Source organism: Nannobrachium achirus, assembly GCF_963921795.1.
Source record: "Nannobrachium achirus genome assembly, chromosome: 20".
NCBI classification, from domain to species: Eukaryota; Metazoa; Chordata; class Actinopteri; order Myctophiformes; family Myctophidae; genus Nannobrachium; species Nannobrachium achirus.
In genome coordinates this window covers 7,513,337-7,526,692 of record NC_137827.1, presented here as the reverse complement: position 1 = coordinate 7,526,692, position 13,356 = coordinate 7,513,337, and the positions used below count along the sequence as shown (strand labels likewise).

At 42.3% G+C, this 13,356-nt stretch overlaps 1 protein-coding gene across 1 annotated transcript in view; it reads left to right on the top strand.

The window, feature by feature from the left end:
* gabrg1 (gamma-aminobutyric acid type A receptor subunit gamma1) overlaps positions 1 to 3,330 on the top strand; it is a gene marked incomplete at both ends in the record, with an annotated part of 29,175 nt that extends 25,845 nt beyond the window's left edge. The window contains 3 exons of the mRNA XM_080750312.1: positions 676 to 828; positions 1,547 to 1,752; positions 3,049 to 3,330. Coding sequence (XP_080606438.1) covers positions 676 to 828; positions 1,547 to 1,752; positions 3,049 to 3,330 — 641 coding nt within the window. The remainder of the gene's footprint in view (positions 1 to 675; positions 829 to 1,546; positions 1,753 to 3,048) is intronic.
* Positions 3,331 to 13,356: the final 10,026 nt, after the last annotated feature.

Below are 13,356 nucleotides of genomic sequence, written 5' to 3'. Positions count from 1 at the left end.
TAATTGCGCGCTGCATGTTGGGAAATGGAGTTGTTTCATCACTGCGGTAGCCAAGTGCAGTAGCTACAGTACAGTATAGTTTACTGTACAACACGTCAACGCGTCGTTGGGCACTCGTACAGATCAAAAAGATTGACGCGTAGACACCTCGTGGGCACCCGATGTGTTAATAAAACAAAAAAGCATTGAATGCCGACCTGCACAGCATAAACACGATATCACGGTGAATATATCAGCTGAACACGGAACACGGTCGAAAACCGTTTGCTCCTTCCCTCATTGCAACCCACCTGGCCGCAATCAAGGCCAGGTCTATATCAAGTTCCCATGGCAACCAACAATGATTGACAGCTGACAGCAGCGCCATGGCAACCAGGCAACCACCTGAAGTTTCATGAGACCATTCTTTTCAATAAACAAAATAAAATTAAACAATAGTGTCCTTTTGGCTCCAACAATTATTGAACTCTCCATGGCATGAATAATCAATAGAAAAAATGTCATTTTGGGGGTGAACTACTCCTTTAATTATTCAAACAGCAGGTCAGGAACTGAAACTATTCATGTGAGCACAGTTGATTTGAGTCCTCTGTAAAAAACATGACCATCCCTCTCTAGTCCACTTTGGGCTCACACTGGTGACTTGAACATCTTTTCTGTTGTCCTCTTGGCCAGGTGAGTACGTCATCCAGACCATCTTCTTTGACCTGAGCAGGAGGATGGGTTACTTCACCATCCAGACCTACATCCCCTGCAGTATGATCGTGGTGCTGAGCTGGGTCTCCTTCTGGATCAACAAGGACGCCGTCCCCGCCCGCACCTCCCTGGGTGGGTGACGCCCTTCTGATCGCAGGCTTTCTCAAAGCAGGGGGCCCCGCAGTGGTTCTCACAACCTGTGGGTCGAGACCCTCTGGGCTGGGGGTCCCCAAATTATTTGTTATGTGATTAATGTGCAACGTTGTTTTCTCACTCAACAGTAAAACAAACCAACGAGAAGTTTAAGTGTATAGACCAGGGGTCTTCAACTGGGGGTCCGGTACTAGCCTGGTTCCAGCCCATAGACCCCGCCCACTCTCAGAGTGGACTGTTTCTCTGGTCTGGAGTTGAGTAAATTAATCTGCATTTTCCCGATCCAAAATTGCGGCTTCTCCAATGAGTGCAGGGGGTGGGGGTGGGGGTGGGTCTAACGAATATCCAATCCACGCAGCAGTTGAAACGATTACATTTCAGGAAGTTCACACACCAGGCAGGCAGGCTCGCGCGCACGCACGCGCGCACGCACGCACGCGCGAATTGTAGGTATTGCATTTAATGTGACTCTGTTCCGCAGATAAATATTGTGAAAATGGCAGATCTACATGCTCACAACGCCTCGCAATGCGAGGCGGGCTATTTTCACAATGTTCGCCTCTTGCTGACTTAATATTTGACATTTTGGCCAGTCCTGTCGAATATTCGACTATTCGAATACTTTGAGGTTGAATAATTGGAATACTAAAAATCACTATTCGTGAATGCCCTAATGCTTCTGGTCCTTACCGTGCAGGCATCACCACGGTGCTGACCATGACGACGCTCAGCACCATCTCCAGGAAGTCTCTGCCCAAGGTGTCCTATGTGACGGCCATGGATCTGTTCGTGTCCGTCTGCTTCATCTTCACCTTCGCTGCTCTCATGGAGTACGGAACGCTGCACTACTTCACCAGCAACAGACAGACCAAGAAGTCCAAGAGCAACGGAAACACCGCGCAGGTTTTTATTCATTCATTCATTCATTCATTCATTCATTCATTCATTCATTACTAGTCCTGTGCTCGGAGGTGTGCGATGAGGGATTGAATGTAGGAGTCTCAGAAGTAATGTTGGAGAACCCCAAATTTGGCCACTGTAGTGATGTCAGTCAGTGATGTCAGTTGGGCATTGTTACCATGGTGGCGACACTGTTTAGTATCAGTGATGTCAGCATGCAGACATACGGTCAGACAGACAGACAGACAGACATTCGGTAAATGTATTTTATAAATGGGACCATATTTTCACAAAACGCATATCATGGTGATTGAAAGGAGACGTTAAACTAGCGACAGGAACCATAAAGTATGTGTGAATATGAACATCTAAAGTAAAGTTCGGGGGAAATGAATGGGAGAACAATGGAGAACAGAGAACATATTCCTTTTGGTATCAGCCGGGGGAAAACACAGACACTAGCGGCCAATCGTAGGAACCTTTAGTTCCGGGTTTGTTTCCTGTTAAATCTGGATAACCGGCCCCCTGCGTCCACCCCTCCTATAATCGCTTCCCAGTGTCTCTTCAAGCCCCCCAACAAACAATTCATTAACTCTAAGCCTTGCATTTTGTTTCTGTGATTTTCGGAATGGGCGTGTCTTGAGATCGGCCCAATTCTATGTCACAGGGGGCTAGTACCGCCCTCCACTTCAGTTTCCTGGCAACTGAAGAGAAGGGGGCGGTACTTTTGGGGTGGATTCTATTGAGACTATGGGGTGGGCGGGGTAAAGTGGTGCTAAATTTGGAACGATACAGGGAACATTAGCATGGTGCCATGCTAAAATTGGAAAGATACAGATAATATTAGCATGGTGCATAGACGGGTTTCTTGTTTACAAACATTGAGACTAAATGCACAGCTGACTGTATCATGTAATCAATTCCGTCCAATCCCCAAACCTGTTGTTTTGGGGAACGCTGGTTTCATTGGCTAATTTTGGTACGGACCCTGCGCACGCATCTAGTTTTATCAGTGAAACGTGGACCAGAAACCCGTCTATAGTACCATGCTAATCTTCTCTGTATCGTTCCGATCTTAGCCCAAATATGGCGCCCCGTTGCCAACAAACGGCATTTTGGTATTGCATCTGGAACGGCTTGGAATTAGAGACGGAACATGAAATTTCAATATCCGAGTGGTTGTTTGGGCTAAAACCTGTATAAAACCATATTATGGACCAACATTTATAAAAAAAAATATATTTTTAAAAGCATGGTGTGGCCCCTTTAACAAGCTCCGTCCCTACTCGTTTTGTCCAGCAGAGGGCGCCCAGCATGCTGAACATCCGGCCGGGGACTTCGCTGCTGCACATGAACAACATGGTGTCGTCGTCGTACCACGACGACGACTACTACGACTGCCTGGACGGCAAGGACTGCGCCAGCTTCTTCTGCTGCTTCGACGACTGCCGCTCGGGCGCCTGGCGGCACAACCGCATGCACGTCCACGTCTCCAAGATCGACTCCTACGCGCGCGTCTTCTTCCCCACCGCCTTCGGCCTGTTCAACCTGGTCTACTGGATAGGATATCTGTATCTATAGAGGAAACGTAAGAGTTAATGCAAACGCTATTGGATATCTTTATTAAAAAAAGCTATATATCGTTGTTGTCGGGTGGAGACCTTGTATGTCCCAAAACCGTTTGTTTTGTATTTATCATTTTTAAAATGATTTAAACTAGTGAGAACAGCCGATCTACAAGCACACAACGCCTCGCACCGCGAGGTGTTGTGTGCTTGTAGATCTGCTGTTTTCACTACCTTTGTGCAGCGGCCTTGTCTGATGAAGCAGGGCTTTACTTGAAAAAACAAACACATTTGAAACTTGGAGATACAAGGTTTCTGCCCGACAGTGACGATATGATATCTGTATTTATTAAAAACTAAAGCTATGGGATATCTGTATCTATTTAAAACTAAAGCTATCTGTATCTATGAAAACTAAAGCTATGGTTTACTGGATAGAATACATCTTTATCTAAAAAGACGAAAAGAAAAAAAAGAAAACAAAAAAAACGGAAGCTATCGCGGTCAAACCAGGAAGGGGGAAACAGCTTGTCCAGATGCGTTGTTTACTCTCACTCGCCTTGCTAATGATACAGCTGTACAGCTGATAACGGTACAAAGAAAGTGCGTTGCGCTCGCACTCGTAGCAGGTGGAACTGTGGGGAATGTAGTACCCTTTCTACTGAATCTTTGAACAACTACTGTATTTTTCTAGCTCTAGCTGGTGGCGTCTTTGCTCATTAGCTGTTGCATGATCAGGATCTCTAACTAACCTCTGGGACGCAGTTCATTCTGATGAAGCAAGCAGGGCTGTTTCTTTTTTTGCTGCAGCCACATTTTGTATACTCTATGTTGTCTATTAGTGGCATTCAAACACATTGGAAGGTTTATCCAAATCGCAGTGGTGGAGGAAGTAATCGATGTGTGTTGGTTAAATGGTGGAATGTCCCTTTTATTGTTTGCGTCTCAGAGGTTTTCAAGACGCTGCAAGCTCACAACTTGTCACATCGTGACTTTGAATTTGTAGACTGTCTATTTTTGATCAAAATGCCATTTGATTTTTGATCAAAATTATAATAATAATAATAAACTACATTTGTCAAATAATTGTTGGGGGGAGGGGGGTAAACAAAAGAAGAAAAAAAAAAGGTATTGAAAAATGGAAGTAAAGTTAAAGTAGCTAAACTTGTACTTAAAGGGGAGAACCACCTATCTTTTCAATAAATACAAACCCCAAAATCAATCCTCCAGTTCTAGGCTTTTTTTCTTATTTCCACATGACAACTCAAAGGTATATTAATGACATACCGGTAGTTCAATGTTGAAAATGGGTGGTTCTCCCCTTTAAGTAGAATAATACTAAAATAATACTTTGTTATTCTCCACCACTGCCAAATTGGGGCCTTGCCTTTGTTTCTGGACTAAACCCACAACGATGCAACTGGTGAATGACTTGAATTCGTTTTTGTACAATAATCCTGTGGCATGTTTTCAATTAGATGCTTTCCATCCGTCCGTCTGTCCGTCCGTCCGTCCGTACGGCCAAAGCACCGAGCTTCCCCAAAACACCTCTCAACGTATTCTCACTAGGGCATTAACGACTTGTGATTTTTGAAGTCGACTCGACTCAGTAAAAAAGTTGAGTTGAAGTCGACTTAATCGTTTGATGACGTCATCACATCACACACGACCCCCCAATTATTTTGGGGGGTCGCCAGATGATTATGTGAAACATTGTTTTCTCGCTCAACTGTAAACAAACTAACAAAGTTTGGGTATCTACACATTTCTAAAGTGCCAATTTAAGGACTTTTTAATACCTCTAAAATGTCAAATTAAACATTGTCCAAATTGTCAAATATATAGAGGCACAATAGAAAGTATTAATTTATTTTTTTCAACTTCGACTTTCTCTGGTGGGAGTTGACTTGTTTAATGAAGTCGACTAAGTCGACTTGTCGACTTCTTCGTTAATGCCCTAATTCTCACTCTCAAGCCGTATTGTAGCTGAACAGAGGTTCTCAACCTAAATATAGTGGAGTAAAAGTACAATATTTGGATCTGAGATGTAGTGGAGTAGAAGTAAAAGTACTGGAAATCGGAAATACTCAAGTAAAGTGCAAATACCTCAAAATTGTACTTAAAGGGGCACTCCACCACTTTTCAACCTATCTTCATATAATAGGTTCTCACTAATGTTCATGATAAAATATCACAATTTTTTTCTACTCAGTTTGGGTCTCATAGGAGAGCTGTGGGTGGGTCAAATCCTTCCTACCGGTGACATCATCAATGGGAAATGCAAGCTAATAGAAACTGCAGGCTTTCTATTCCTGAAAAAGTTGCAATGTTAAAGTGGAAGCCATTGTTCTCGTGATTTTTTTTTTCAAAAATATTATTTAATCTTTTTTTGTCAAACGATGATGTCACCGGTAGGAAGGATTTGACAGCTCTCCTATGAGACCCAGACTGAATAGAAAAAAATTGTGCTATTTTATTATGAACATTAGTGAGGACCTATTATATGAAGACAGGTTGAAAAGTGGTGAACTACTCCTTTAAGTGCAGTACTTAAGTTACTTTCCACCACTTGGATGACCTAGCATTTATCGGGGGGAAAAAAAGGTTTGAAGCGGACTACGAGAGGCACCGCCGAGCGCTATGAAGTCAGCTTCCGCCGAATCAGCGCCGCTTGAGTTGCATACGATCAGGGACAGAATACCTTGCACATCAGACCTTGCACATCTTATAGCTCTTATTGAAATCGCTGTGCTTCACATTGATCTACAATGTGTAGTTTGATGTTACAAACTGCAGGTTAGTGTGCAAACATAAACACACAACATAAGTAACACTGAATTCTCTGAATTCCCCCATGGCCATTAGCTCCACCAAACGGTAGCTGTAAATAGTCTGTATCAATATCGCTGTAGCAATAAACTCAAGACAAGTAGATATGAAATAACGTTTTATTGCTTCATTAAAAGAAAATATATATTACAGGATTAAGCGATAATTTTGTACTGTACAATTTCCAGTCTGGCATTTTCAATTGGTTTTGTCTAACATGACAAACAACGAATGGACCCGAACCTTTTGGCGTTAAAGTGCTTTTAGTAAGGAAGCCAAATCATGTAAGCTAAAAGGGGCAGCCATTTTGTGGTGCAATAGATAGAAAACCAATTTTTTGGGTGATCGTGACGCGACCTGGTGTTTCCCAAGGAACCTAAGCACAACAGTGGGGGCCAGTGGTGGGTAAGGAGGTAGGGAACGCTTCGCTGTGTTCACTTGGACTGCGCGGAGGTGCCGAAAGATTGACTATTCCGTCCATATCGGCACATAATTCGGTAACGGCGCTGAGTCGGCTCATGCGACCTTCGCAACCCCCGACTCGGCGACTCGCTTGGCGGCGTCTCACATGGCTCATGGTTGCCCGAGACGGCGTGCCTCCGTCGTCATCACCGAAAACAAGCATTCCTTTCCCTTGCAGCCCCCGCCCACGCCCACACCCCCACCGTCGTGCTTAGGGTCATTGGGAAAAACGTGGACACGATCGTGACAGCAATGACGTGAAGTTTTCACATCGTTTCATCCCTAATGGTGACATGATGACAGCGTTATGAAGATCTGATCCATAATAATTTGTCATATTGGACAAAACAGAGCCCAGAACTGACAGTTATATATATATATATATATATATATATATATAAGATTCTATTTATTGTATTGCATGTACCTTGTATTTTAAATACTTCCAATTCAGATAGTACGTATTATAGGACGCAACCTGAACATAACATTACTCTCATGCTCTTTCAAATGTAGCTTACAGTAGACAACAAGACAGCAACCATGAAATAACTACTGCAAAGCTAGATCAGCTGTAAGGTTTCACATGAATCAAAAACTTGAACTGCTATTATGTTCTCAACTTTTGTGCGACACTCCTAAATACTTTAAAGAGGCGGTGCCATAGTTTTGTACTTTTTCTGGTTTTCATGTGTCTATGAGGTGTCTACTTCATTAGACGCCCTGGTGTGGTTGTTATGAGCAATTATCTATTCCTTTTGTATTTGGGGTTTCTTCCTGGAGGCTGACACCTTGTGGGTCAAAAGTGCCGATCCAAAAACAGTGATTAAATTACATCATATAATCATCCAGTCCCCTTTTACCATTCGAGCTCTAATGTCGCACCGCAGGTGGAAAGTATAGGAACATGAAGCTACAGTTCCACCCTTAAAAACAAACAAACAAATGTAACTGGCCTTAAGCAGACAGGCACGGAGCACGTAGCATCATTCACTGTGAGTTCCTGCAGACTAGAGACCCAAACATAGGGGCCCTATTGTTGTCCATACTAAACCCTAAACCCCTAAACTTTTTTTTTTTTTTTACTATTTCTTTTAAATAGTTCAAATAGCTGTGATTGATGTAGATCGGCTATTTGAAGTATTTTAAAATATGTGTTTTTCGTCAAAATATAAAAAAAGGCAAAATAAATAGGGGTTTAGGGTTTAGCATAGAGGAAGATAGAGCCCTATAGTGTCATATAGGGTTCAGTGGCATCATCTGGGATACAATCCCTTTTATGCCCATATATGGAGATCCCCAACAGAATCCCTTTTATGCCCATATATGGAGATCCCTGCTCTGAGTATCTGACATCACTGTGATGTCACAGTGATGTGTGAGGGGAACCACAGTGGACGTCAATGGACAAGGAAACCATGCAAGGCACCAACCTGCTCACCGGGTGCAAATAGGGGTTCAGAGTCTTGCTCAAGGACTCTTCCACACTAACTCTGGGGGAGCCCCGGGATCGAACTGGTTCTAAGACGGCAACTCTACCCCTGAGCCACTGCCCGCCCGCCCCCCTTGTAATTATGTTGTAAAGTCATCAGTCTTCATGTTTGTAACTCAGAGAATGTACAAATCTAACCAAATTAACCCGTAAGGGTCCAAGTGCACAGTCTCAGAGTCAAGTCAACATGTATAGGAATTTACTGTGTATAGCAGTTGACTTCAAAATCTGCTTTGCATTTTTTTGTTTTTCCTCAAGGTTGTGTTTGTATAAGCAAGACCTTAATGTTGGTGTTCAAGTCAACGCAGCCGCCATATTGGCAGGGGCAAGCCACGCCTCCTATGTGTATATCCTAATGTCTATTCACTCTTAATACCATCATAACTCATAATGTATATATGTCTATTGAAGCATTCATTACAATAATTCATAACTGGGTATTTTTTTTTGTTACAAATGCAGTTATGTTATGATACAGGATACTTGGTTAAATTAAAAAAGGTGTTTTCTCATATCAAAGTAGGCCTACGTAGCTTACAGTAGCAACAGTAATGGTAGTGGAACAGAGACAATGTTTTATAGTCTCCAGGCATGCAGTGCAACTCAGGCATAGTGCTTGCAGTGGAGTTATGGTCATTTGCCTGTACCAATATGGCAGCCATGTTGACATAAGGTCCAATGTGGTGTCCGCGTATCATGTCTATGTTGGTTGGTGTGCCATGCTGGCAGTGGTGGAAGAAAAGTAGTTGCATTTTCACTCAAGTAAAATGAGCAATGCCACAATGGTAACATACTCTGTAGGTCGGTATGCACAGTTGTACTCAAATGAACATAAAGTAGGGGAGAGTGGGGAAAACTGAGACACTTTTTACATTTGCTCCCCTCTAGGCGAACTAAAATATATATCAGTAAAGAATGTACACATTTCCCAGTAATTTGAGATGTTTTCTAACAATGGAAGTTTTCAGAATGTATTCAAGACAAAAGGCAGTGAAAATATGATTGTTTAAAAACAAGTGGTCTTGTGTCTCACTTTACCCCAGCACCGGGGTAAACTGAGACAGACCAGAGAAATCAAGTGGATAAAGTGATTTGAGCAAGAACATTTACTGCAAAAACATATTTAATGCAAAAAACATATTTTTGTGAAAAAAGCTTGTTTTCCACAGCACTATCAGGACCATTCCTTCATGACAAGGGGGACATTCAAGGGGCTTGAAAATATAATGGTCACATGACCACAAATGTGTTCCATTGCCTAGATACAGGCGGTGTTTCAGTTTACCCGGTGTCTCAGTTTACCCACTCTCCCCTACCTTTGTAACTAGTACTGAACAAAATGTGTTATCTACATTCTAGCTCACAGCTTCTTGTCCTTTTTGAATAGCCTTAGTATAAAGTGGGGCTTAATGCTGTAGCATCTGACATGAAAAATAATACTGATATTAATAATCGATACTAATATCAAGAAAGAGGGATTGTCCACAGAACTTCAAAATTAAATGTCGCATCTTGTTTATTCATCATCCAAACAAAAGTATAGTCCAACAAAAGTACAGATCCTTAATCAAAGTAAAAGCTCTTCTTCTGAGGTTCTTGTCCAATTCTCAGCAAATAGCATATTTTCCTTTTAATGTTGCAACATGGAATCTAGCTCCGAAACCGGAGGGGGTCCTGGTGGAATGGCCCAGCGAGTGAAAGCTGCAAGCCTTTTTATGGTCAGAACAGACCCTAAAACAAGCTCACACAATAGAGGAGACAAGTGACACCATTAACCTAATTCAAGTGAGTCAAACTCATCATCAGAGTGCCCAGAGTTGTATGTCAAAGTACATATGAGACCCATGCTAAAAGCTCCACATGACAATTCTTAATTTACGTGTTATGTTAAGTGCCTATGGTCAGCTAATCCAATTAATGTCTGACCATCCGCACTGACCTGGGCTACTTAAAGGTTATAACCCTTGCTGCAGAAGAATAGAACCAACTAAACAATAGTATTAGCTATTTGCTGAGAACCCAAAGATACATCACACAAATATATTAACATATTAGGTCGTCCAGCTGCATCAATGCAAACTGCAAAGCAACTTGTAACTAAAGCTGTTGAATAATTGTGGTGGAGTTAAAAGTAACATTTTGGCATCTGGAATGTAGTGGAATAGAAATATAAACCATACTCAGAGTAAGGTAAAAAGAAAATTGCCCTGAAATGAAGTACAGCACCTACTTGAGTAAATGTACTAAGGTAGTTTCCACCACTGCTGTTGTGTCACACTGGACAAACTACCAATGCTGTGCATCAACTCAAAGCCATATTGTGTGTGTTGTTCTGTGTACAGTACAATGTTGTTCTCTCTAAATGTTGTCTAGAATGTATTGGTGAAAACTCAGTTCACTCACTGTGAAAGAATAAAGCAGTGCCTGAAATGTCCACCTGCTGTTTATTCTCCTGCACAAGACAACAAATATACAGTAGAAACGGTCACAAGTAGGGTTGGCATGCTTTAAGATTTTAACAATTTCCTTAACGATTCCCTCTTAACGTATGATTCCTTAATGCGGTGGTTATCAACCTGTGGGCCAGGGCAATTCACCCTTTGTTAGCCTTCTGGTTGGTCCCTGACTGACCAACCAGCAGGCTCTATCTGCCTTGTCCCGCCCTGGTTCCGCCTTTTTTATGTTGAATTTGCTAAAACTCCAGTTTTTGGAGAAATAAAAAGATTTAAAAACATGCTGAGTCACTATACTGCCACTGAGCAGCTCCATTTTACTGAAACCAAGTTTGAAATTAGAATTGAATACACAGAATAACAATACGAAGCAACTGAATTAAAATGGTAGTGGATGGAGTGTCCCACCGAATGTCCCCCCAAGACGCAGCAACCAATGGGTGTGAAGAGGGGCGGGATAACGGGCGGGACTTGACAAAGGGTGAATTACTGCGGTTTTCAACCCCTTTGAAGTTCAAAGGGAGCAATTAAGAGCAAGTCACCTTGGCATTTTTTTAAACCGCCCCTAACATCACGTCAATAGGCTTTAGCCCGTACCCCAGAAAAAGAATCTCTCCCCGAAATTCCACACTCTCTTCCAAAAACGAAGTGTGTGATAGTCTGGTTTATTGCAGGCAAACGTTTTAATACCTCTAAAGATTGACCTTGAATTGTAAAAAAAAAAATAGAGGCTGAAATTGTGAAAACAGCCGATTGCGAGGCGTTGTGAGCATGTAGATCTGCTATTTTCACGATAGCCATTTTCAAATCCCTGTTAAAAACATATCTCTACTCCCTGGCCTTAAGTGACACCTGATGTGGCCCGTTTCCCCCCACACTGGTGCTTTTAGTTTCTGTTTTGTGTCTATTGCATTATACATGGGAGAGGATGGGGTGAATTCTGTGACCCATATGAAAGCTACTACAAATGGCTTTTAGAAATACTAACCATGGGAATAGAAGTCTGGAATTTCTTTCTTTCTTTCTTTCTTTCTTTCTTTCTTTCTTTCTTTCTTTCTTCCTTCCTTGACAAAAAAAAAAAGGAAAAAAAAGAAAGTAAAGCACTGTTCATGTCTCTTTGATCGGAGCAGAGAACATAGATATATCTCATCATGCTCTGTGGCTTGGCAGTGCTATTTTTATCAGATGGGAGATTAGACTGGAAGATGAGATATGACAGTATTTTTTATAGATTAGATGTGAGATTAGACAGAAATATGACATGTCAAGGCAGGAGGGTTCATTTCTCACATGGGGCTGTGGGCTGCAATCATGACAAATGACTCTACATGTGAACAAAGTATTTCTATATTGTGGTACTGCTACTTTTGCTTGGAAACAAAGCTGAATACTTCTTCAACCACAGGCTAAAGTGATACAGCCACATTTTCTACCCCGGATTTGAACCCGGGTCCCCTTGCTGAATTTGTATTAATACCATTGAGCTAGTAGAGCCTGCCTGCTTGCCTCACCTAGACATAGGATCTAAATGTCTCACTAGAAGAGCAGGGAGACTAAATACAACCACCCCAATTGTATAAGTTATATTATATTAACATACTGTACTCTACCATACAGATTGGACAAAGGTAAAAGTAAAAGTAAAAAGAGACGATCTACAAGCTCACAACAGAGCACAGACGACTCAACCCTTCCCACACATGTGGTGCCTTGGTGATGAAATGCCAGGTCTTCACCATTGTGTCAAACAACGCCACTGAAACTAGCGACGCAACATTGCTGGGTGTATGCTGTTACAGTAGTTCAGTTTGTTTTATTTGTCATTTACACAGAATACAGGTATTAATGCTGATGTCTTCTACTGGTTCCTACAAAGGCAGAGTGCAGTAACGTTTTCGTATTTCACCAAAAAATGGGTTTAAAAGTGTTACAGCTTATCAGCCAAATGAGATAAAGATATAAAAGTGATATTACACTGATTGTACATCTGTTCTTGAGGTAATTGTTCATCCCCCAATATCATGAAGGCTAATTTGACCGTTGGGCGACACAAATAAGTCAGTGTGTCCCAAAACGTAGTTACTGCACTCTGCCTTTTGTAGGGCTGTCATATATGTTTTTAGACATTGTGAGTCAACCATGACATGCAGACCCTTTGCGCTCAAAATGGAACCAAGTCTCTATTAGGAATTTCACACGCGCGCACGCGCGCGCGCACGCACGCACGCACGCACGCACGCACACACACACACACACACACACACACACACACACACACACACACACACACACACACACACACACACACACACACACTCCTTTGAATGTTGTCAGAGAGAGAGAGAGAGAGAGAGAGAGAGAGAGAGAGAGCCTCATAGGACAATTTTAGAATATGACTGCCACTGTTGGTAGTCAACACACACACACACACACACACACACACACACACACACACACACACACACACACACACACACACACACAGACAGACAGACACAGACACGACACCCTGTCAGGAATGTCACTGGAACTTTCCATCAGGGTATAAAAAGCCTGGACGTTGACAGAGGGACAACAGAACCAAGAGAGAGAGACAGACAGACAGCAGACGACTGGAAGACTGAGTGAAGGCCAGCTAAACCAGAGGACATCGAACTTCTAAAACCAACTACAAAAGAGCATCATTAGCTTTGAGCAGGGTGCTTTCTGAGGAAACCCTAACGTGAGGAAAGCTTATAGTTTTTAAGTCTACAGTTGAACTAAACTAGTGTGTAGAGCTAGAACTGCCCGGAGGCCAACCTAAACC